This window comes from Cupressus sempervirens, chromosome 6, assembly GCF_028749045.1.
Source record: "Cupressus sempervirens isolate cs-2001-9-10 chromosome 6, ASM2874904v1, whole genome shotgun sequence".
Taxonomy (NCBI): domain Eukaryota; kingdom Viridiplantae; phylum Streptophyta; class Pinopsida; order Cupressales; family Cupressaceae; genus Cupressus; species Cupressus sempervirens.
Genome location: NC_143123.1, coordinates 545,076,018 through 545,103,480, shown reverse-complemented (window position 1 = coordinate 545,103,480; position 27,463 = coordinate 545,076,018). Strand labels below are relative to the sequence as shown.

At 31.0% G+C, this 27,463-nt stretch overlaps 1 protein-coding gene across 3 annotated transcripts; it reads right to left on the bottom strand.

Moving 5' to 3' along the window:
- Positions 1–27,463, bottom strand: LOC149553402 (uncharacterized). Of its 3 annotated transcripts, none has more exons than XM_089788865.1 (6): positions 27,189–27,463; positions 17,527–18,128; positions 2,459–2,645; positions 1,921–1,985; positions 1,009–1,219; positions 1–442 (listed from the first exon to the last, which is right to left on the bottom strand). In XM_089788865.1, the coding sequence occupies exons 1-6, from the start codon at positions 27,270–27,272 to the stop codon at positions 98–100; spliced, it is 1,494 nt and encodes a 497-aa protein (XP_089644991.1). In that variant the 5' UTR covers positions 27,273–27,463; the 3' UTR covers positions 1–97. The 3 variants fall into 3 exon arrangements, with proteins under 3 accessions (XP_089644991.1, XP_089644990.1, XP_089644992.1); XM_089788864.1 differs by lacking the exon at positions 27,189–27,463 and adding an exon at positions 22,603–22,790; XM_089788866.1 differs by lacking the exon at positions 27,189–27,463 and adding an exon at positions 19,817–20,089.

The window sequence follows — 27,463 nt, the reverse complement described above, 5'->3', positions numbered from 1 at the left end:
TAGTCTTCAATATTATAAAAATAATAATTAACATTAAATATCATATATTTTACATTGTATTGTAAAAAATACAAAGCCCTCGAAATATTTTGAATGTCTATTTTCTTGATTTTTCCATTTTTATCACATTCTTTATGATCTCCTTTTTCCTTTCTAAAAATTCTAAAACAACTTTTGAATTTGATTCAACTTCACCTATTGTACATGGGAAAGAATAACTCGGACTTTTAGCCATTGATTCCTTCATATATGATTTTTGTGCATTATTTACAAAGCACAAAATATTCTCTGAGCAATACTCTATTGCCTTTTTAGGGACAATAGGCTTATATTTTAATAGTTTGGCATACTCCTTTAAAGAATGGAACATGTAGTCATAAACGTACTTCATTTTCAATTCATTCAATGTGAAATCACTCCCTGCCATCCCAATTTCCTTCACCTGCAAAATTTTCAAAATATTTTTAATAAACACAATAAATATATTTTAAGAAGAATATTTTGAATAAATGTGTAGATGATTATCATGTTTAGCACTACTTTTTGATCTGATGGGAATATATTGAATAGAATTAAGAATAGATTCTCATTTGGTTCAATTTAGAACATCTTTTTAAAGGAATTAGATATGTTGTGTGTAATTCATAAAATCAACGAATAGATTTGTATTACAAAGCCTTTTTGTGTGATCTTTTTAAAGGAATAAATATTATATAAAATATTAAATAAAATAATATTTTAGATTGTCCATAATGCTCCATCATCAATAAAAAATGTGTGTGTGTGTGTGTGTGAGTGAGTGTGTGTGTGTGTGTGTGTGTGAGTGAGTGAGAGAGAGAGAGAGAGAGAGAGAGAGAGAGAGAGAGAGAGAGAGAGAGAGAGAGAGAGAGAGAGAGAGTTTAAACTGTAACCCAATATCATCGAATATGTAAGAATATTAAAAAAAATAAAAAAATAATGTGTATTAAACAACTATTTCTGAAAAAATATGTAAGGAATTTCACTCACCTCTTTTGTGTTTTTGTTTCCCCAATTGACAATAAATTTGATGGATTCACACTTATTATTTGATTTAATTGGCCAATAGTGATGTCGTGGAATAAGGCCACGATTGAAAAAATCATGGAACTCTGGAGTTATAAGAAGTGTTGGAGAGTTACAAGCCAAAATGTATTTGAGACTTACTGACCAAGCATTTCCTTCTATGTATATCTTGTATCTGCAAACATAAAACAAATCAAAGGTCATTTAATCTAATGTACTTTGATATTTTATTTCAGTTCATATTTACTCAATAATAGCTATACACAATTATAAAAGCACAAATTTAACCAAATATTTATTTATAAAATATTAAATAAAAATAATTCTATACAAACACTTACAAAAATGTGGAAAGAATGTGATACACTATTTAGACCAATTTAATGGTCTATCTCAATAACATGCTTACCACTTATAATAACTAGTATACCAAACCTTAAATAAAGATATTTAAAAAAAATAGATAATGTAATTTAGGAAAGAATGATAAAATTTTGTAGAGAAAGAAATAAAAAATAATATTTAAAAAATATAGTTCAACTTAATAAGTCATACTTGCCAATTATTCTAAATATGTATTAGTAAAACATGTCGTAATCAAAATGTTCTAGTTTAATCAAATAAATGATAAGAAGATATATAAATCTAATAAATGAATAAATTAGTTTAATAAGAAATTTTATTTTAGGTAGTATATAAGTTATATATCTTATCTTATAAATAAACTTGAAATTACTTTTAAGATCGGGTATTCTATATAGATTTCTCTTGTGAAGATAAAAATAAAATTGAATTTTGGATAAGTACTAAAATAAATAATAAAATTCACTTTTCCATTTCTTATATATTAATAATTCTTAAGGGAAGAGCTTGTACCTGTTAATGCATTGGTTGGAAAGTTTGGAGTTTCTATATCCTTGTTTAGACTCTTTACCCCAATCCTGCGTACATAAATTTAAATTCAAACTAAAAATATTAATAAGGAAACATTTTTATAGTGGAAAATGATAATATACATGATGAAAGATGAGAAACATAAGTCCATATCTAAATAATTATAAACATGGGGATTATTAGAGTATAACAGTAGTGCACTTTTTTTCCATTATTTATGTTTTTTTTTCTCCATATTTTATTATTATTATTGAAAATCACTACATTTAACACTTTTAAACCTTCAAAACAATGAATCCTCGTGCCACAAAAAATACATTTAAACAACTAAATGTTGCTTACTTGAAATATCTACTATTTAATTTTTAATTACACCATGATAGATAAAGATTTAAATTTGAAGTAAATTATATGATACTTCAATACATCCTATGTCTTCTAAAAAATAATGAATTATGAAGTAAAACATATTATTTATAATTAAAATATATGAATGAAATATTTAACCTAATTTATTTACCTGTGTATATAGTTTTCCATTCCAATTGGGTGACTTTTTGCACTTCATAAGGTCCTCCCTCTTGGGAGAAACCCAAGGATTACCTTTCCAATAGGCTGTTGGGTCTCTATTTTCCCACTTGATACGTTGGCTTCCATTTCGAATATCTTGCACCAATCTCTCCCATGGTGGTATTTGTAATTCTACCCTGAAAAGACGTGCATAATAAGTTATTCATCCCAGGGTTATTATTTCAATATTTGACCGCCATTTTCCTAGGAAAAATTATTTCATTCTCAAACTAATGTTAAATAATTATATTATCATTTTTTTCATTTTTTTTATAAATATTTTTTATCAACTTGCTCATATGATTCTTAAATTTTTTATTTTTGTAATATTACATTCGTGGGAATATATTTGAAGTCCAATCTTGGCAAAAAAAATAAAAATAAAAAGTAATCATTCACATTGATGATGAAAATACCCCACATGTCTAATGAGGGGACAACAATCTAGTTTCAATTTAAAACGCTAAATCTATAGCTTTTTTTTCACAATTAGTAAACAAGATGAGTTTACATGTGAAACCCATTATTTTCTGAGTATCGTCTCTTATCACCATAAAAGATTTCTTAAAATTTTCATCACTTAGTTACAATTTAGTGACAAACAAGCAACTACCTTTTAATCTTGTATTTCAACCCATGTCAAGTTTTCATCAATATGATATAATCAAAATTTTGAGTTTAGATATCTTTTAATATGATAGTGTATTTATTGAGAAACAAATTTTTTCTGCGATTTTTATTATTAAATTTTCATTATTTTTGTCAATAATTTGAATTATTTTTAAATTAATTATATATGTTATGTAATATTTAGATATATTCTTCAACATGTGTTATGAGTGTATTAAAATTTTATGAGTTTATCTTCTTTAAATAATTCATTAACATATTTAGAATGTGTAGAACTAAACGATGCCCATTATTATATTATTTATTTAATTTCATCAATCATACAAATATATAGTCCCTAAATTTAAAATTTGAATTTTATGACACAAAAATAATATAAGAGGGATTGGCTAGGGTAGAATAGAAGGGATTGGAAAGGTAGAAAGAAAAGAAGTCCAACAAGAAAATGACTTTTGGTCTCTATAGTTTCAAGTTGCTTGAGAACTTGCAAGAGATTGTACAATACAATGATCTTGGAACTCACATGATCTAGGGAAAAATCAATGTCTAGTTGCTTAAGCATAGAGATGGTCAGGGCACATTGATCATTGTTTTCAATGGTGTGATAGTTTTGGGTATAGTAGGTTTGGCGATGGGAGATTCAAATATGCTAGAAAGACTATAAAAAATGTTCCTTGCTAATGTGAATATATTTTTGAAGACTACAAGGTGTTCAATATGGAGTAATGGGTTTTTTTTTCCTCATATGGAAAGCATTGGAAAATGGGGTTTCTCATGGGAAAGAAGATCCTAAAAGAGGCATTAGTTTTTCTGTGTATAACAAGGGATGCATAAGTTTATATGAAAAAAAGGTGAGGGTCTAGTTCGAGGGAGATATAAGGAAAGCCTAATGGAAGAGAGAGTGATGGATGATCTTCATTAATGATGGGGTTGTAGAAACAAGAACTTTTTAGCCTAAAAAGGCCAATAAAATTAACAAGAGGGATTCCATAAAAATGTCACATACCAGAATTTTAGAATTTGGGATCTAGACAAAGTGGGAAAACCCAATAGAAAGGGAATACAAACAAAATACAATTTGAAATAAACATTAATCAAATCATAGATTAGACATAAGGAAAGGAGGTTGATCATGGTATGGAAGGAAAAAAGGGTAAATTTTATGAAGCCCAATTGTACACAACTTTTCAAGAAATGGGTAAAGATGTTTATATCAATAAATAAAAAAGCACCAATTACTTGGAGCTATAGAAGATGAAGTTTAAAAAAAAAAAGAATTTTCTCCAAGGTTTCACTTGTGGAGTAAAAAATCTAAAATTCCTTTTTCAAAATAAATTTTGCAGATAAAATCTAAATACTTACACGATCAAGCTCTTATCAATAAGTTCTAGAATATAATCCTTTTTATTCATGTTTTATAATCCAAGTGGGTTGAAAAAGAATGGAAGGAAATATAGGAGGTTGCTTATTTGGATAAATCTTTGGGATTCTTCATTGTTAATTATAAAACTAAAGAGACTAGTGAAGAGATTTTCAAAACTAAAGGATAATCCCATAAGCATTCTAGATTGTATAAGCAAGCTTTGTCTACCAACTCCAATCCTTGAGATCATAGCATCATGTTCATCTCCTAATGGGTACAATTTTAGAATCTTCTATTCGAATATAGTGACATGTAAATTTTAGAGATCATATGGAACAAACTAGGTATTTTCTTGAAGTTAGATCATATTTCTTTATCTATTCTCCATATCCCTCCTAGATCTTTCCTTTTAATGGATACTTCTCTCTTTTCTCTCAAAATCATTTCTACACGTGGAGCTTGGATTCAAAGAATCATTAAAATATGAAGACAAAGGATAAAATATTATTAAACATGGAGGAGAAAATTTATTGAGAAATACTTGCAAATAAAATATCATTTCTTAATCAACAATGACAAAAAAGGGGCTAATTATGTTGATTTAAAATTAGGCTTTTGTAGGGACCTACAAGTCTTTAGAAGCTCCCTTCATTTACTTCCAGAAGTAGAAGATGGAAAAACTCAAAATAAGACCTTGTTCGAAGAGGTTGATTTGGAGTCAAGTGAATTTTTGCTATATGTTTTCTTTGGAAATTATTTTGGGCTATTCACAATTTCGTAAAGCATAATAGATTTTCCTTATGAGAGGAGAAGATCAAATAAAAGGGTCAATAGTAGATAAGATCTATTGGAAATTTATTTAACAATATCTATTATTTTGGAAAGGGATGACTTCAAAATGCGTCACATTATTGTCACTAAACATTTTGTAAAGGACGACTTGAGAATAGTAAAGAACAAGTGTGGTAGATGGGAACCTCATATAAGAAGGATAAGATATGACTTAATAATTAAGAAAAACACATCTATTGCTCTTAGGAATTATTTTCTAAGGAAAACTATTGAAGGATTCATTCATAAGTGTTGGGTTGAAACTCAAAATAGGATCACTGGCAGATCAAATCTTTGCAAAAGTTAACATTCGTAGTAATGAAGGTTTAATTGCAAAGAAAGGTCCTTAGAAAATTTATAATGATATATTAGAGGATAAGGATAATCTAGAAGGATTTTAGTAGACCATCAGAATCTTTTATTAAATTATAACTCAATGATGTCAAAATAGAATGTGACACATATAAGAATGATGGTTTGATAACGAAAGTAACGATTGATCATAAAATGACTCAATTTGTTTCATGGATGAACAAAAGAGGAAAAGGTAGATCCACTAATGGTTCTAATAAAAAAGATCATGATTGTACTATTGAACATCTAAAGGCTTTTGTAATATCTAATTCAGGATGGAGAAAATCTCCAAGATTATTGGGAGAAAAATCAAAGCAATTCTAAATAAATTGCCTACAATTAGCAAGCATAGAGATTTTATTTATGAATTGGAAAACAGGCTTCCATGAATCTTCCAATTTAAAAAAAAGTAAAAATACTAAACTAGCCTTTGATGAAGAAGTTTTCAACTTATAGGAAATGAATGAGACATGCATACAAACTTTAGAATGTAAGACTTAGAGAGAAAGTGCAATTAGTCTAGTGTACTAGGAGGACTAATTCCTTTAAATTTGAATAAGAAATAAAATCTTAGAAATAAAATGAAAAAATTATCTATGTGAAATGCATACGATCTTCACCAAAGGGGAAATACACTATCACATGCATTCATATTGGATGTTCTAAAATGGGCAGAAAAAGGTGGCAATACATTTCCTAAATGAAGGGAGGGAATTTTTTTGGGGTGAGGGTTTATATAGGAAAATGGGTGGGGGAGTATTGGAAGGGGGTAACAAAAAATGGAGTTTGGGGAAATATTTTTTGATGATAAGGGGATTCTTTAGTATACCACTAATTTACATGCTATGATTCAAGTTTATTAAGTAAATTCCTCATGTTGAAATAGAGAAATGACAATTTGAAGGAAATTTCTATTTTGAAGAGCCATAATTTACACTAACAAATTTAGATGAATATGGAAGCCTTTCTATGGAGTTAAGAGGCTTCTTATGATTTTTTATGGTTTTAGTAACCCTTACAAGATAAATGAAATATAAAAAGGGGAAATGAAACATTCCTACATTGATAAAATTCTAGATCCAAGATTTGTTGTTTTTTATTCAAATTAGAAATAGGGGTAGAATCCTACATTTAGAGTATGTGTATGCACTAAAAATAGAGAATTTTGTAAGGAGAATAATTTTGAGTTAAACAATGAGAATCAACCTTTGGGATTTTGAAAAATGAGTTCAGGGATGTTAAAGCTAGATTGTAGTGAAATTTAAACTAAAAAGAAGGGAAGGAAATTAACAGTTTTGGGAGCTAAAGGAGGCCCAAGGGAGTGTGTGTTGGGATAATGTTGCTTTTTTCAAAAGAGATTGAACTATATGTGCTAGCATTAGTGTTTTTTTAATGATATCAACATATTTCTTTTCCTAACAATTTTCTTAGTTTGTACAATAGAGATATTGGATCAATATGGTTTATGTATTGAGTATCAGATCTTGCACAATTGTAGATTATTGCTTGGAAATATATAGATGACCATTACTGGATTGAAATGGTTGAAATTATAATTTAAGTGAGTTACAGTGTGTTGATGAGAATATGGTTTATTGGCTCTTCTAGTTATTATGTAGATATTAATGTTGCAAATCATGGATCGATATAGATTAATTGTGCAATATTTTCTTTTGCTAACCTAGTGGTATGTTTAAGACTTGGTATTTTTTCTTTGATGATAGAGATTTTTATTTGATGGTCATGATGCATAATACATAGTTGTTCATGGATTCTAAGATAGAGATACATTACTATTGTTGGTGTACAATATTTCATTATGCTTGTTGTTTCTTCTTAATGGTGACCTATTCTTGTTGCTAGATAGCATTGAGCTATGTGATTGGATTCAAAAGACTTCTTGAAGTGTGTTTGTGTGTTCTTGGCTTACTTTGTGAGATAGCATGTTGTTTGGATCTTGAGATTGATTAAAGGATCACAACATGCTAGAGATTAATTGTTTGGGTCCTAGCTATGTCTTAATCTACATGTCTTGGATCATATTGATTATTGTAATTTATTTTCATAATCAAGCTCATGATTAAGGCCAACCTTGTTTATATATATGTAATGTATATAAATATGAAATTATTCATGTAAATGAGAGCAATTAGTAAATGAAGGAAAAGTGTAAGATAATTTGTATCAAAGATAAAGATAAGAGGTACGAGTGGAATCTATTGAGAAAGAGTTGATGTACTTCATTGGAGCTATATTTTCATATCATAGATGATCTTAGTCAAATTTCATAATTTAGTATATTGTTGTCCATAGTGGATCATATTCCATATCAAGATTGTTTCCTTTATAGTCTCATAATCATTTCACTCAAGGTTGTTTCCATTTTATGTCTTTGAACAATGGTCTCTAGAAAGTGTGTAGGAATGTGCATGTGCATTCCCCTTCTATCTATAATAGGTTATTTTGTACTAGTACATTATCTAGTGTGTTTGATCTCCATTGAAATTTCTCCCCTAATGGGGTTTCGATGCAAAAAAATGGTGTTATATATTATGGTATTGGTATCTTTTGTGCATTAATGTTTATCTTTCAGTTCTAAGTTCTCATTATGGTGAATTATTTGAAGCACTAAGATTGATCACACAACTAAATTATTACTATGGGGATGGGGACTCCATTAAACTACTCTAACTTTATATATATATATATACTATTATATGGCGTTGGCATTAATAATAGTTGGGCAGGGATTTTAAGATGTATCTAATAGTTGTTACTACATCCAACGAGTAAGAGCTTAGATGGTTCATGATGGGGTATCTTTGTCTGCACCACAATAATTGAGGTATTACTAGTTGACTAATATATATATATATACACTAGTTGGGTTAGGATTTTAAAATCCATCTAATAGTTGTTATTGCATCCAACGAGTAAGGGCTTAGCTGGTTCACCCCCTATATGCACCACAATAATTGAGGTATTACCAGTTGACATATATATATATATATATATATGACATTAAGGTCAAGTTTGCTTATTAGTGACTCACACTTAGTCACATTGGTTAAGCCACTACTAACCTCAATAAATACTACTCAACCAAGCAGTCTATGTATATTTGCTATCAAGTTCTATAGTTGCTATCAAGTTTTAGAATCTACATTCAGTTCATGTCGAGTAGTATCTACCAAGTTGATCAGTGACGGTGCTAACCGAGCTTCATAGCATTAACCGAGTTGCATAGTGTCAATTGTGTTCTCCAGTGTCTACTGAGCTTGCAGTGTTAGTGATGTGAATCTAGTATTGACTGAGCCAAGGAGTGTCAACCAAGTGCTTCAATTTATACCAAGCTCACTGTGTTAGTGTTGACAGAGCCACACAATGTCAACCAAGTGATTCAGTTTATATTTCAAGTTTCGCAATGTTCACTGAGTCACACAAGTGTTGACCAGGTTTAAGTTACTTGGAAGTGATTAGTATGAACTGAGCTTCTACATCTACCGAGTGCATGACAATGCCGAGTGTTGACAATAGTTGTCGAGTATCAAAACCTCACCAAGTTTGTCTTCAAAACCTAAGTGCTAGCAGTTGAGCCGACTTTGTGATCTTGATGGAAATCTATGTTGTAGCTGACTTTGATGATTTGTGATTTGGATTGATATATATGTAATGAATTGTATCATATCCAAACAAGTAAGTATGAAGTGAATATAAAGAGTAGAAGTGTGAATTGAGAAGGCTACAAGTAGCATAAGGAACATCAAAGATTTATCTATCACGGAAAGGTGATCTTCACATTTCAAAGGAATCTCAATTAGCAAATCAAAGTTGCAGAATAGAGATCAGCCACTGGTTCACCCTAACAGGTGCATCAGTCAAATCCTTTAATAGGGTAGACTTAACAGTCTTTGACAAATCTCTTTACTAAGTGCATACTTCATTGTATATTTTGTAAATCCTTTAACAAGGTGGACCTAACAATCCTTATTGCTCCTAACAGGGCAGATCATCAGAAGTGATCAATTGTAAACCTTAACTAACCAAATTTATACTGCAGTACTAAAGCTTGTGGGTATTATCCCCACCCTAGTTTTACTTTCTATTTGAAAGGTTTCTGGGTCACCATATTTTGTGTCAAAGTGTTATGAATGTTTTATTGCTTTTATTCTTTCATGCATGCAATTAGATCAGAATATTTTATAAAGGATTAATTGGTGAAACAAGTTGAAGTTTTATTGGTTCTTGATTCACCCCCCTTCCCATTAACCTTTCCTACCTCATATTTCCAAAAATTGGTATTAGAGCATTGTGGTTCTCAGCGAAGAAGTTTAGTAGCTTGAGCAAAGATTAGAGGCAATGTAGGTATATAGGCTAGATAAGGCTATTGACAATGAAAATTTGGATTTAGAATTAGCCATTGGTCAACTAAAGAAAGCAAAAGAGCAACTCTCTCAATCATTGAAAAGAAGAAAAGATCTTGTAATACAAATGAATGACAATCTCTGAAATGAAGAAAGAATTGAAGATATTTTCCCAGAAAGAAATTCAAATGAAGTTGATGAAGAAATCAAAGACCTATTAGAAAAGAAGTCCAATCTTCAAGAATAAGTTAGAAAGCTAAAAAGAGAACAAGAAATCCAGTTAGTAAGACTATATGAAGTCATGGAAGAAAAAAGATAAAGCCAAAGAAGAGATAAAGGGAAAGATCAATAAAATTCAACATCTATCCCTTCAACAGGTAGATTTCATTGATCATCTCACTAATGCAAATGAATAAATCATGAATCTAAGATTAGAGAATGAAAGACTGCAGAATGATCTAAACACTAAAAAGCAAACCAATGAAAGAATGTTGAAATCTCAAGAAGACATGAATCAATTGAATGAGCAAAGTCAATACAAACAAAAAGGCAAAGTTGGAATAGGATACACAAAAGAAGGTGAATCATCCAAGCAAGGAGCTCAAAAGAATCATAGGCCTACTTGTAATCATTGTGGTAAGTTAGGTCATACATCAAACAAATATTGGAATAATGGTAAAGCAAAATTCAATGGAAAGTGTTACAATTGCAGTCAATACAAGGAGAAGCCTAAGTTTGAAGGTAATGTCACAAGTGCAAGAAACAAGGACACAAATATTCTAAATGAAAAACCAAGATATTGAATCCAACAAAACAAATTGTAAAAGCTATATTTGGATGGGACTACAACACATGGTGTAGATGCCACTACTATGGAGAATTTGGGCACATTGGAGCAAATTGTGTGAAACATCACATGAGGAAAAGGGACACTACTAGAAGATGTTTTATTTGTACAGAACTTGGACATCTTGCCAAGAACTGTATGAACAGTGGAAGAATTGAAGATGAAAAGAAAGCCAGAGCTAACAATATCATAAAGCAAAGGATGAAGTAGAAGAAACAAAGTCTAAGGAAGAAGAGCCTATAAGGAGGAAAGGTAAGGTTATCATAACCAAACCTACTAAGTCATCTACTACTGTATTAACAAGAAGAGCACCAAAATCTAGGAAGAAATTGAATTTAGGTAAAGAGGATGTTGAGAAAATTATTTTCAAAAAGCCTCCACGTACATTTCAAGAAAAATTAAATGAAATAGAAAGAGGAATTGGAATGGAAAAATACAAATCTCTCATATATGAAACCATAAATGTAGATGAGAAAAAGTAGGTTGAGGACATGATGATGACAAAATTGGATAAATGGAAGTACTCTCTTTATCAACTTGTACAACAAATTCCCAATGAGCTTATGCAAGCAATCAAGCCTAGATGGGAGCATGCTAAAAAGACTACAAAAGACATATTTGAATAGACTTTGAGGCAACTCATACTGAGTCTCAGTGATAAAGATGATCAAGATGACAAGGAAGATGATGACAATGATGATGAAGAAGATGTAGAAACAAAAGATGTAAATCTAGATGATAAGGAGGAAGGACAGGAAGCTATAGAGGAAAATCTCCCTGAGATTCAGAGTATTGATAAATTGATGAAGAAAAGATTGTAGCGATAGTGATGGCCTCATTTCCTAATTCTCTTGGCAAAGCTTTAATGCTATCAAGCTTTGAGAAAGCTTCTGCCAAGTTGGTTGTGGAAACCACTATAACACTAAGCACCCAACCAATCTTTGCACCTATTTAATTGAGTACCATATTGACTAAAGTGATCAACACTTCATCTACCGAGCAATAAGTCCCACCATCATCAAATTTGATAATGCAGCAACAAGGTATTTCTACTATTAGTGTCATATCTAATTTTGTTGCTAGCCCTCTATTTCTACTATTGTTACAATTCCAAATGTGTATATAGCAAGTACAAGGATAGTTGAGAACATGTCTCAATCAAGTACTAAAGTTTCAAATAAGGATAAGGGTAAAGAAGAAGATATTGATCTAGATGAGGATATAGTTATCCCGGATTGGGATATCTCTACTCTAAATCCTGATGAAATGAACATCATGGGTGAATTATTGCAAAAGAGAGCTGAGCAACAAAAGCTTAGAAAATAGAAGAGCAGGGAAACCCAAGTGCTTGAAGATGTAAAGAACATATTTGTAGGTGCACTAAGTATTGAGGTTGATAGTACAACCTATTTGGATTCAATTAGCAAAAGTTGTCCAGAAATTCAATGAAGATCTAAATGGACAAGATAAGTTGCTACTAAGAGTAGAAAGGAAATTTGAGAACAAAGTATTAGAATAACTAGCACAAAAAATTGCAATAAATCAAGTAGAATTGTCTACTATTCTCACTTCATTGGAAACCTCTTCAAATAATGTAACTTTATTATTTAGTAAGTTGTGTGATACATCTATCTTACCCAAGGAATCAAGGAAAAATTATCTAAGATAGATGAAGACTTAAAGGCAAATGCACACCAGTTGTCACTTGACCCAAGCTATAGTTCTGTTCACTATTCAAAGATCAAATATTTGACAAATTTGCAAGTAGAATTATTAAGGAAAGAAGCCAAAATAAGGGCCACACTTGCAGATATCTAAGGCATGATTCTCCCAAATATGGATAAATTGTAGAAACACATTGCACATGCCAAGTCACTCATCCATGCCAATAACTTATCCATAGTTGATCACATGATGGAGTTATCAGTAGAAGTACTTATTGCATTACATGTAAGCAAGGCGTTACAGGAAAATTGGGACAAGACAATAGCATTGATTTTGAAGGTACATCTTGACTTCTTGTCACATTTTGGCTTCAACATGTAGTATACACCTTTGGCATTTATGTCAAAAAGGGGGAGAAGTATAATATAAGATGAATGCATATATGAAGAGTATTGGGAAAAGTATAGTATGAGGTATATATGTGATATATGTATGGGGGAGCAACATAATATTATACAAATACATGTATAGATAATCAAAAAAAAAAATTTACAAAAGAAATTTTGAAAAATCTCAAAAACAGAGTATGTTACTGAGTTGAAGACACAAGATGGAGATAAAAAGAATGTTTTGACCTAAAATTTTTGAGTACTTAGTTTTGGATTGATAAGTGTTTTTGTCACTAATGCCAAAGAGGGAGATTGTTGACATTAAGATCAAGTTTGTTTATTAGTGACTCACACTTAGTCAAATTGGTTAAGCCACTACCGAGCCAAGCAGTCTATATATAGTTGCTACTGAGTTCTATAGTTTCTATCAAGTTTCATAATCTACATTCAATTCATGTAGAGCAGTATCTACCAAGTTTATCAGTGATAGTGCTAACCGAGCTTCACAGTATTAAACAAGTTGCATAGTGTCAATCGTGTTCTCCAGTGTCTGCCAAGCTCATAGTGTTAGTGATGTAAATCCAGTGTTGACCGAGCCAAGAAGTATTAATCACTTTCGAGCCAAGGAGTGTCAACCAAGTGATTAAGTTTATATTGAGCTCGTAGTGTTAGTGTTGACCAAGCCACACAGTGTTAACCAAGTGAGTCAGTTTATATGCCAAGTTCCATAGTGTTCACCGAGTCACACAAGTGTTGACTGAATTCAAGCTACTTGGAAGTGATTAGTATGAACCAAGCTTCTACGTCTACCGACTACATGATGATGCTAAGTGTTGAAAATAGTTGTTGAGTATTAGAACCTCACCAAGTTTGTCTTCAGGACTTGAGTGCCAATAGTTGAGCCAACTTTGTGATCTTGATGGAAATCTATGTTGTAGCCAACTTTGATGATTTGTGATTTGGATATATATATATATAACGAATTGTATCATATCTAAACAAGTAAGTATGAAGCAAATATAAAGAGCAAAAGTGGGAATTGAGAGGGCTACACACAATATAAGGGACACCAAAGATTTATCAATCCTTTAATAGGGTAGACTTAACAGTCTGATAAATCTCTTTACCAAGTGCATACTTCATTGTATGTTTTGTAAATCCTTTAACAAGGTGGACCTAACAGTCCTTATTGCTCCTAACAAGGCAGATCATCATAAGTGATCAATTGTAAGCCTTAACTGGCCAACTTTATATAGTAGTACTAAAGCTTGTGGGTATTATTCCCACCTTATTTTTACTTTCTATTTGGAAGGTTTTTGGGTCACCATATCTTGTGTCAAAGTTTTATGAATGTTTTACTACTTTAATTCTTTCATGCATGCAATTAGATTAGAATATTTCATGAAGGATTAATTGGTGAAATAAGTTGAAGTTTTATTGGTTCCTGATTCATCCCCCCCCCCCGCCCCCCTCGCCTCCCAGTAACCTTGGCTTCCTCATATTTTCAACAATATATATGCTTCTACCTTTTATTGATAAAAAAACAAGTGTAACAAATAGAAGCTAAAATAAAGCAGATGTACAAATAGTTACTCAAGTTTTAAGAGTGAAAATTTTGTTTAATGTTAAATAAATATTAAATTTCCAAATAAGAAATATCTAGCATGAGTAAAAATTTCTTTACAAGAAAACTCTATGCACATTCCTATATATTTTCTCTATAAAATTTAAATGTATATAAATAGAATGAGAAAAGTTTAACAAGGCTATTGATATCATTCTATTATTTTTTAAAATGGTTTGAGATTTTACACTTGTGATAAAATGGTATAAGATTCTGCATTTAACACCATAAGATGTTTGACTTAGTTGAAGTCCATTATCAAATTTCATTAATAGATTAGATATCCTTTTCCTTTATTAATAAAGTTATCACAACTCCTATTCTGAAAAAAGAAGAAGAACTTTTTCAACCTCAAGATATTTATGTGTCAAATGTTGAACTCACAAATATAAGGATAATATGAATAATCCAAAGAATTATTAGATAATGTTATCAAAATTTTTTTTTTTTCCTTAGTAGATAACCTATGTATAGCTCAACTCTTTATTGGGTAAAGGTATCTTACACATCTATAGACACCTAGTAAGACCTAACATAAATGAATATATGTCATAACATAATTGAAGAAGACCAATTTAAATAATTATGATTCATAATTGTAAATCATAAAGTATTATCATTATGGTTAACAAGAGATGTAGTAATATACTAATATGGGTTGAAAAATAATTAAATATTGGCACACAATTAATCAATTAAGAAATGAATTGGGTGTGATTAGGTATGTCCATGCAAGAGAATGGTGGTTAGGATTATTGCTAATGGAGAGGTTTTATGGTAAAAAAATTGGAGGTAATATCAAATTATTTTGGTGATTAAAGTAACTATAACATGCTAACAATGCAGGCATCACTATTGTTAAATGGAGTAGGCACCTGCAATGAGTGGCCAAATGCTAACATTGATCTATCTTAATTCTAGAGAGAGTTTTTCCCCATTGCAATCACCTAAACGGATGACATAAAGTCTCTTGACGACCATGAACTAATGGTGGGCTATGCTTGTCCAACACTATGGTTCATGATAGGAAGCACTTAGATGTGGTAGAAGGATTATGAAGCTGATAGTCAAGGAGATATATGGAGATGAAGAGATAAGGAGGACCATCAGACGAGATAAGGAGGAATCCATCCAAAGAGATAATGGGGGTGGAGAGATAAGGGATTGTAAGATAGAAGGGGATGGATGTAGATAAGGGATTGGGAGCTATAAGGAGTTTGGAGTCATAAATAGGTCAATAAATAGTGGTATATATAAGAAATGGTATGAGGAAAATCAAGGAGGGGTGCATACTTTGACATAATGATTACTATTTGAATGGCTTGAACCTCTATTGTGCCCCCACTAGTTGAAAATTCTAGTTCTAATTATAATGGACCGCTCATGGTATAAACATTTGTAAAATTCATTAATTGAGATTAACATTCTATCAAATTAAGAATTGTTGGAGAAAGTTGTATCTTTTATCATAAACTACTTGTGCACACTTTCTCTATATAAAACTAGATATTTGTTTTAGCTCCTATATTTGCTATGAAGGACAACTTAAATAACAATTGCCTTGAAATTAATCTATCATTTACTTGAGATATTGTACCCTAATAGGTTGCTTGAATATCTTCGCAAAATTTTTCTTTAGAATTCTTTATCCTATAGATCTTCCAAGGAACTTCACCATGTATGAAAATATTTTTTATTTAATTTTTAATCTTCAAGTCTAGAGATATATATAAACATAATGTTCATATAAATATTAATGTGAGATCAATAAATGCTCATGTCAGTACTTAAATTGAATACTAACATATTTTCCTTTGTGAGAAAACAATTTAGAAATTACTTCTAGAAGACCTAAATGAATCAAAGCATTATAACTTGTCACTTAGTAACATTATCATATGTTTGATTATGAATCAATGCGGTAACACCTTCATGCATGTTTTCTTGGTTTCTTAAAGATGTTGGTTTTAGGTGGTTTCCTATAGTCTCCCCTCCATGTCTTGGCATGTTTGGGAAAAATTAGTGTTTATGATTAATTTGTAATCACTTACTCATCTATAAGGAGTTTCAAGAGTACCTTAATTATGGTGTGATAGATTGGAATACTTCCAAGCATTTGGAATGACATATCTATACTAGGACAATCAAGTTTCTTTTTAAAGCTAGTGAACCCATTGAACTATTGTTGTAGTTTTGCATATGTTGGGTTTATTACAACAAGTCAAATTGTTCCAACACAACATGTTGAAATGATTTATGATGGAAAATGAAGGAATTAGCATGATATTGGAGATTTTGCACCAAGAAATCAATGGGTAACAAACCCCAAAACTAAATTACAAGTTATTTCAACTATGACCATTATAACCAATTATAGGATGGATGCTAAATTGTTGAAGAACTAACAAATTTGAAAAGAAAGGTTCTTCAAATAGATAGAAACTAAGATAACGTGAACCAAATATTTTAAAGGGTAATAATGGATTATGATTGAGAACTTTTCTAACGCCACTACTATTCGCTAAGATAACATGTTGAAAAGGAAGGGAGGTCTTAATAAAGTTGAAACTAGTAAAACAACTAGAAGCTAGAAGTGCAAGAACAACATTGCCTTTAATGTAAGGGGCATGGTATTTTGTTTGATGAAAGTTTTGAGATCCTAAGAAAAGGAGTGAGAAGAAGTTGTTCACTAAATGATCTCTTTGAGCTTCTTTAACAACATGCTTTCAACTTGTCCTCATATTATCTCTTTGTGCTTTTATAATATATCTTATTGTTGATTTAAAACCTTGTTATTATAGTATATCTTTGAACACCAATATAATTTACAATTCAAAAACTAAAATGATATATAAAACAAATTATATAATTTTCTAACTAGTTTTTCCAAACATATATTTATGCCAAATAGCAATTTCAAGCAAAAAGGGAAAAAGGTAAGGGAAACATACCATCCCCAAAAGGACCAATCAGGAAAAGCAATATCATATGTATTGGCGCTCCCACAATAATGAAACAATGGCGGAGGCTGAGAGTTAATGTACTGATCCTTGTGAATAACAGGCCTATCGTTGCAATTAAACATGAGATCAAAATCAGGCACCATTCCCGGATACATCTTCAATAATTGAGAAAATCCCCATATAGTAAACAAATCCCTCGTCTGAAAACAGTGATGAAAACTCTCCACAAACAATCTTCCATTAATAACAGTAACTCTGAATGAGGCCTTGCTTTTAGCCTTCTCAACTGCTTCCAACGTTATTCCTGCCTTTTCCCACGGCTTCAGATCTTCCCGAATGAACTTAAAATAAAAGGGGCAGCTTTCTGTGTTATTATTATTAACACTGGATTGGTTCTTGTTGTTGTTTGGTAATGCAAACTTAGGAAAAATGGAGGATATTTGGGAGGTTTTGCAGGAGCAATCTATGCTCTGCTTGGCTTTGCTTATCTTCTGCCAGATTGTGGCGGATTCTTTCTCGTTGTTTGGATTGAATTCTGGGCGGTATAGATTGCTTGCCGCAATTGCCTGTTCCTCCCATAGCTCCTCTGACTGCAACACAGTTTTGCAATTTCAATTCATCAATGTCTCATATTATTATAATGATTCAGATCCCCAATGAAAATAAACAGTAAAAATGGGTTACCCAACAAAATTCTATATGAATATTATTTCTAGAGTATAGATTCTTATAGAATGTAATATGATTACGTGGGTTGAGAAGAGATTGGATGGTATATGCAATTTTTAGATTTTTTTTCCACGAGTTTAATTCTTCTTTTAGTGTGTGATGTTTAAGGATGGCTGGCTTAAACATCACACACTAAGCTTATTTCGTAGAGCAAAAGTGTTAAATAGTCAATGTTGACTTTTTTTCACAAGTCTAATTCTTCCCTTAGTGTGTGATGTTTAAGGGTGGCATTGAGTTTTATTCAACTAGATTTGATCTTCATGAATTAATTTAGATTCTTTCAACTTCACAAACAGACTTTATTGATATCTTTTAGAACATTCAGTTTTATTCAACTAAATTTGATCTTTATGAATTAATTTAGATTCATTCAACTTCACAAACAGACGGAACACCCTTTTGAATTTAGATGTAGACTTTTGATAATTATACGATAGTGATGTAACTAATAACTTGAGGACCCTATTTCAATTGCTATATTAATATTTTTGCATATGTAGTTTTCAAACCTTTTACAATAAGATTTAAAGATTAATGGGCATTCATCTGAGAGTCATTGGGAAAGTCATATCTTATTGGAGATTTTGTCTCAGTTGAACTAATTTAGAGCCATCCAAGATAATTAAAAGACAAAACAGTCATTTAATTTTAGATATTGACTTTTCATGATTACTGTATAATAGCAACACCACTAATAACTTGTCAACCTTGTTTCAGGGATTACATAAATATCACGTGTTCACTAAAAGACCAAACACCCATTCAAATTTAGATATTGTCTTGTGAACCCTATTTCAATATCTATATGAAATTCATTGCATCTGTAATTTTGGATCTTTTGGACTAAGTTAAAGACTAATTAAGTCATTCATTGTGTCAAAGTTATTTGGAACATTACAGCTTTTTCAACTAGATTTAATCTCTTATAAACTAATTCAGATGCATTTAATTTCCTAAAGACTAATTATATAGAACATCATGTCTTCTTTAACTAGATTTGATCTCTGGTAAGCTAATTCAGATACATTTAACTTCACTAACAGACTAAATACCCATTTAAATTTTAATAATTAACTGTACTGAAACAATTGAAAAACAGACAAATATAAACTCCATACAGTATATTTGAATCTGAATTGTTTACTCTTCATATCACTACTTAATGAATAATTTTATGAAATTATTTTCTTGACTTTATATAAAGGAACCCTTTAAAACCCCCACTTTTAACATTTTATCCCAAAATACCACAACTATGATTGAAACCCTTTAAAACCCCCACTTCTAACATTTTATCCCCAAAATACCACAACTATGATTGAAACCTCTGTAGAAAACATCTTCTAACTACATGCATCTTTGAAAAAAACAAAAACAAATCCAACAGAACATTCAATTCACTGAAAACTCTCCGAACCAAAAATAATCATGAAGATGTTAAGTCCGTACACATTCTCTCTGTAAATGCAAAAATATATAGAGAGATTAATTTCATACCTATTATCTCCGAAAACCAAAAAGAAAAAATGTGAAGAGATTAAATTCATACCCAACGCTTGAAGATGAATACAAATGTAAATGCGAACAGTAGAGTAAGCGAGGAGGCAATCGCTGATCTTCTCAGAACATTCATTCTCGCTGAAATTCCACAGAATTTCGGAGACAATACAGTAATTTAATTAAAGCTCCTACATGTGCTCAATTCTGTGAGCTGTTTGATCGGTTCACGGGCAGATAAAAAAGGTAAAGCCCACCAGAAATTGAGAAAAAAACCCGTGAGAATTCTTCAGTAAACTGTACTGCACTTTCGTCACAAATTTCACGAAGTCTTCGGGATAAAATCTCAAGATTCTCGGTATGATCTCTCTATCAGGCGTGAATTCTCTTTTCTGTTGAAGAAATGCACAAATTACAAGCTTTTCCATTGTATGGGTTTCTGGCTACAATTATGGATCTACGTGCGCTTACTGTGTGTAATTACCGGGGGGATTATGTATATCATCGATCACGTTTCTTATTCTACGGTTCCACGAGGTATTAATTTTTAATTAGTAGACGAAACCACGGTTTATGCGCACTGATTTGGGCCACCAATTTGAGGTTTTTAGCCGTAGACGTGTCAATTTAATAAGCTGATCTTGACCAGAGAATTTGAGCCACCTTTGATGCAGATCGGTCTACTTGTGGAAATTAATATATGGTCATATAGGCTGATTTGAATAATAAAGTGGGACATTGACCTTCTAGAAGGTCCCAATACAAATGAAGGGGTAAAGAGTAAAGAGTTATGTGCTGACACTGTCATGTGGACAAAATAAATAGGGATGAAGAAGACACACTATGTGAAAGAGTTCAATGTCATGTGGTGCCATGAAATTAAAGACTACCTATAGATAGACATGAAAGGTAAAAAAAAGATACTTTGGAGCACGGCCAGTTACACCAACTCTTTGTAGGAACCAAACTATACAAGGCTGCTAGTACCTTGAGGCAAATGCATAGCAAGCGAGATAACTTTGTAAAGAACATACATATGGTCCCATAGGCTACCTATGGAGTCCCTTTGACCTAAATTTAGACTGATGTAATTGATTAAATTCCCTTTTAATGTGTTTTTTATTACTTTGTATAAAGGTAATATATTATATTGAAAGTTGTAGGTTTTAAGATTTATATTTGGGTGTGTATTGCAAGATCAAGTATTAAATAATATATCTTGAGTGGAACTAAATATTGAAGTCTTTTCATAATAATAATAATTATTATTATGGATTTAGTAGTGGGAGGAGGGGAAGAGGACGAGGAAGTAAAGGTTATGGTCAAGTATTCTGTAGAACTTTTCAATTTAGGTGAGAATATTGGGTAGTAGGTAATTGTCATATTACTTGACTTTGATTTTTAGATTGTCATGTTTCAATGGTGTCAAATCAAATGGAATTATATGTTGACCTAATTAGTTTATTATTGTTATTAGGTTTATTATTGTTATTATTATGATATTGATTGTACTAGTATTTTTAACTAGAATATTAGTTGATGAAACATGTTCTTATAGATATATAAGAATAGTTTTGAACTATAATATTTTTGTAGTCCCCTTGAAAGCTCCTGTATATTCTATTTACAGAAAAACAAAGCTAGAATTAACTAAAAGTTTAGAGCAATAACAAATAATCTTGGACGCATTCACAAACATGAAATATTTTCCACCCTCAAGTTACTTGTATAACTGGCATGTTTATGTTGGGTCACAAAATGGTTGGTCCACAATGCTAGAACACAATTAAGTACCTTGAAGTATATGAGTTATCAAGAAAGGAAAAAAATGAGTCCATCAATATACTTAGAAGTATGAGGACTAATGCACTAGACTATATAGTATTATGGGCACTTTCTATTCATCTTAAACTTAGGGACACTCTAAATGCATCTTTAATAAGTTTGTACATCAATGAAAAATATAACATGGTTAAAATAATGAAGGATGATATCTAAATGTAGCTAAGTCAAGATCAACTAGCTACATAGAATATCTATTATATCTTATTTAACAATTCATGCATGCACTTACCCATAAAAATAATAGACACGTTAAACATGATTCTATGATTTTACTATCTAAATGTTATGATTTTGTAAAATATTTAAAGAATTTTAAGTTTAAATGCAAGGCTGTGATTTCCAAATATAATAGATCTTTTCAAAATATCAATTATCTTTTTCAACAACAGTATAGACACTTAAAATTAGAGGAACTTTTGTAAATGTTTTCCATTATATTATACAAGGTTGACTAAAAGTCAGAAAATCTAGAAGACAATAGATTTTTTTGAAATTTTCATCATTTGTTCTTTATGATCTTTATGTTTTGTAATAGAAAACAACAACAAAATTAGACAAGAATCACTATATTTTAGACTATCTGAAATTTTTTTATTGACTTTTAATGTATTTTTGTAAGGAAGATAGCCGAGGCCATTTAAAAAGCCCATTGCCTTAAGGAATATTTTCGATTTCTAAATTGTTTCTGATAAATAGATTTCTGAACTGTTATCTCTTCATCTCACTATTTGATTGACTTGTGTGCTCTTCGTATCACTAGGTAATCTTACAAGAATTTTCTCTTTATACGAAGGGAACTTTTAAAACCTTCACTTTTATCTATTTGTAAACACAAATTCTTTCAAACCATGGTCGAAACCTCTACAGAGAACACCTTCTAACTGCAAATATCTATCTTTGAAAAGAATAAAAACCAACCCAAACATTCAACTCATCCCAAAAAAAAATCAGATTTCTGAAACAAAAGCAATGAACAAGAGATCAGATTCATACCCAACGCTTGAAGACGAACACAAACATCAATGCAAAAACCAGAGTCAGAAAGTAGGTAACGGCTGATCCTTTCAGAATATTCATTCTCATAGAATTTCAACACCTTTTCAGAGAAAACACGGTAATATAATTGCAGATCCTATTTCGTGTATTCAATTCTGTACTGAGCCTTTTAACCAGATTCGTGCGACTTTGATTGGAAAAAAAATGAACTTTTTCAACCTCAAGATATTGATGTGTTAAATGTTGAACTCACAAATATAAAGATATTATGAATACTCCAAAGAATTATAAGATAATGTTATCAAATTTTATTTTATTTCCTTACTATATAACCTAGGTATAGTTCGACTCTTTATTGGCTAAAGATACCTTCTACATCTATAGACACCTAGTAAGAACTAACATATATGAATATATGTGGTAACAAAATTGGAGAAGATCGGTTTAAATAATTATGATTCATAATTGTAAATCATAAAGTATTATCATTATGATTAACAAGAGATGTAGTAATATACTAATATGGGTTGAGAAATAATAAAATATTGGTACACAATTAATCAATGAAGAAATGAATTGGGTGTGATTAGTTATGTCCATGCAAGAGAATGGTGGTTATGATTATTGCTAATGGAGAGGTTTTATGGTCAAAACTTTGGAGGTAATATCAAATTATTTTGGTGATTGAAGCAACTATAACATGCTAATGATGCAGGCATCACTATTGTTAAATGGAGTAGGCACCTGCAATGAGTGGCTGAATGCTAACATTGATCTATCCTAATTCTAGAGAGAGAGTTTTCCCCCATTGCAATCACCTAAATGGATGACATAAAGTCTCTTGATGACCATGGACCAATGGTAGGCTATGCTCGTTCAACACTATGGTTCATGATAAGGAAGCACTTAGATGTGGTAGAAGGATTATGAAGGGGGTGGATGTAGATAAGGGGTTGGGAGAGCTATAAGGATTTTGGAGTCATAAGTAGGTCAATAGATACATGCATATATAGAATTTGGTATGAGAGAAATCAAGGAGGGGTGTATACTTTGACATAATGATTACTATGAGGATGGCTCGAACCTCTATTGTGCCCCCACTAGTTGAAAATTCTAGTTCTGATTATAAAATAAAATGGGAGTGCTCACATAAAAAAGTTTTATAACAACCATACTCAATTAATACTCAAATGGACCACTCATGGTATAAACATTGGTAAAATTTAATAATTGAGATTAAAATTCTATCAAATTAAGAATTTTTGGTGAACGTAGTATCGTTTATCATAAACTACTTGTTCAGACTTTCTCTATATTAAAATAGATATTTGCTTTAGCTCCTATATTTGATATGAATGATATTAAGAAAAACTTAAATAACAACTACCTTGAAATTAATCTATCATTTACCTGAGTTATTGTACCTTAATAAGTTGCTTGAATATCTTCACAACTTTTTTCTTTAGAATTCTTTATCCTATAGTTCTTCCAAAGAACTTCACCATGTATGAATATATTTTTAATTTAAATTTTAATCTTCAAGTCTAGAGATAGTATATGAACATAATGTTCATATAAATACTAATGTGAGGTCAATAAACACTCATGTTCATACTAAATTTGATCTCTATGAATGAATTTAGATTCATTCAACTTCACAAACAGGCGGAACACCCTTTTGAATTTAATTGTAGACTTTTGATAATTATACGATACTGATGTAACTAATTATTTGAGGACCCTATTTCAATTGCTATATTAATATTTTTGCATAGGTAGTTTTCAAACCTTTTACAATAAGATTTAAAGATTAATGGGTATTCATTCTAAGATTCATTGGGAAAGTCATATCTTATTGGAGATTTTGTCTCAGTTGAACTAATTTAGAGTCATCCAAGTTAACTAAAAGACAAAATAGTCATCTGAATTTTGATATTGACTCTTTATGATTACTATATAATAGCACCACCACTAATAACTTGTGGACCCTATTTGAGGGATTACATAAATATCGCGTGTTGGCTAAAAGACCAAACACCCATTCAAATTTAGATATTGTCTTGTGAACCCTATTTCAATATCTATATGAAATTCATTGCATCTGTAATTTTGGATCTTTTAGACGAAGTTAAAGACTAATCGTCATTCATTATGTCAAAGTTATTTGGAACATTATGGCTTTTTCAACTAGATTTAATCTCTTATAAACTAATTCAGATGCATTTAATTTCACTAAGAACATCATGTCTTTTTTAACTAGATTTGATCTCTGGTAAACCAATTTAGATACATTTAACTTCACTAACAGACTAAATACCCATTTAAATTTTAATAATTAACTATACTGAAACAATTGAAAAGCAGACAAATATAAACTCCATTCAATATATTTAATTCTGAATCGTTTACTCTTCATATCACTACTTAATAGATAATTTTATGAAATTATTTTCTTTATATAAAGGAACCCTTTAAAATCCCCACTTTGAACATTTTATCCCAACAAACCATAACTATGATTGAAACCTCTGTAGAAAACATCTTCTAACTGCATGTATCTTTGGAAAAAATAAAACAAATCCAAAAGAACATTCAATTCACTGAAAAAAAAACCAGATCTCTGAACCAAAAACAATCATGAAGATATTAAGTCCGTAAATGCCAAAAAATATAGAGAGATTAATTTCGTACCTATTAACTCCGAAAACCAAAAAGAAAAAATCGTGAAGAGATTAAATTCATACCCAACGCTTGAAGATGAATACAAATGTAAATGCAAACAGCAGAGTAAGCGAGCAGGCAATCGCTGATCTTCTCAAAACATTCATTCTCGCTGAATATCGACAGATTTTCGGAGAGGGGATACAGTAATTTAATTTAATTTAATTCTATGAGCTGTTTGATCGGTTTACGGGCAGATAAAAAAGGTAAAGCCCACCAGAAATTGAGAAAAAAACCCGTGAGAATTCTTCAGAAAATTGTACTGCACTTTCGTCACAAATTTCACGAAGTCTTCGGGATAAAATCTCAAGATTCTCGGTATGATCTCTCTATCAGGTGTGAATTCTCTTTTCTGTTGAAGAAATGCACAAATTACAAGTTTTTCCATTGTATGGGCTTCTGGCTATAATTATGGATCTACATGCGCTTACTGTGTGTAATTACAGGGGGGATTATGTATATCATCGATCCCGTTTCTTATTCTACGGTTGCCACAAGGTATTAATTTTTAATTAGTAAACGAAACCACGGTTTATTCGCACTGATTTGGGCCACCAATTTGAGGTTTTTAGCCGTAGACGTGTCAATTTAATAAGCTGATCTTGACCAGAGAATTTGAGCCACCTTTGATGCAGATCGGTCTATTTGTGGAAATTAATATATGGTCATATAGGCTGATTTAAATTAAAGTGGTCATTTTCCAGGAGTCAAACGGCGTGGAAGATGACAGGAATTGGCTTTTTCAAGATCTGGATTTGAAAATTTGTGCGTTTGTTTCAAAATTTGCAAAATGAAATTAGCATAAGGGATTTCCAATTTTGCCTCAAAATCAAGTTTTCCAACTTCCTAAAAAAAGTAGAAATTGAAAATCAAAACCTGGTTTTTTAAGGAGTGTAAAAACAATAAATTGGACTACTTTTTGAAAATTGCCTTCAACTCCAAGCTTACGCATAAAAATGTCTCTTCACACACATCTTCCGAGTGAAACAAACAGTTTCAGTAAAATCCCAAAAATCAAAATGAAGATATACAAAACCTTGTTTTGGCTAAACCAAGGTTTGTAGAAACCCGGATTTTTTAAATTCCACGAACCAAACAGACCCTAAGTCAAGGTAGACTAGCTACATAGAATATCTATTATAACTTATTTAACAATTCGTGTATGCACTTACCCATTAAAATAATATTAATTGGTAAAGATCATGGTTCTTTAATAATTTTACTATCTAAATATTAGAATTTTGTAAAAGATTTAAGGTATTTTAAGTTTAAATGCAAGGCTATGATTTCCAAATATAATAGATCTTTTCAACATATCTATCATCTTTTTCAACAACAGTATAGTTAAAATTAGAGGAACCTTTGTAAGTATCCTCTCTCCAAAATGTACAGTTGACTAAAAATTAGAAACTGATTTTTCTGAAATGTTTAACATTTGTTTGTTCTTTATAGACTTCATGTTTTGTAATGGAAAACAACAAAAATATTAGAAAAGGATCACTATATTTTAGACGATCTAAAAAACAGTTTGATTTTTAGGGTGTTTTGTAGGGAGGATAGCCGAGCCCATTACCTTACAGAATATTTTGGATGATTGACTTGTGTGCTCTTCGTATCATTAATTGATAGGTAATCTTACAAGAATTTTCTCTTTATACGAAGGGAACTTTTAAAACCTTCACTTTTATCTATTTGTAAACACAAAATCTTTCAAACCATGGTCGAAACCTCTACAGAGGACAACTTCTAACTGCAATTCTCTATCTTTGAAAAGAATAAAAACCAACCCAAACATTCAATTAACTCCAAAAATGGTTCAGATTTCTGATACAAAAGCAATTAACAAGGGATCAGATTCATACCCAACGCTTGAAGACGAACACAAACGTCAATGCAAAAACCAGAGCCAGAAAGTAGGTAACGGCTGATCCTCTCAGAATATTCATTCTTATAGAATTTCCACACCTTTTCAGAGAAAACACAGTAATATAGTTGCAGATCCTATTTCGTATACTCAATTCTGTACTGAGCCTTTTAACCAGATTCGTGAGACTTTTCTTTTCTTTTTCTGCTTGAGGAATAAACAAAGTACAAGTTTTTCCATTTGTGGGATTTAAGGCTATAATTATGGATCTAT

Bases quoted from the DNA above. Each gene is read 5' to 3' on its own strand.
- LOC149553402 (XM_089788864.1), bottom strand. From the start codon at position 22,692: ATGAGAATGAATATTCTGAAAGGATCAGCCGTTACCTACTTTCTGACT. The intron at 1,986-2,458 runs GTAAATAAATTA...TTATGTACGCAG, and splicing joins ATGGAAAACTATATACACAG to GATTGGGGTAAAGAGTCTAA. The intron at 1,220-1,920 runs GTACAAGCTCTT...TTATGTTTGCAG, and splicing joins TCCAACCAATGCATTAACAG to ATACAAGATATACATAGAAG.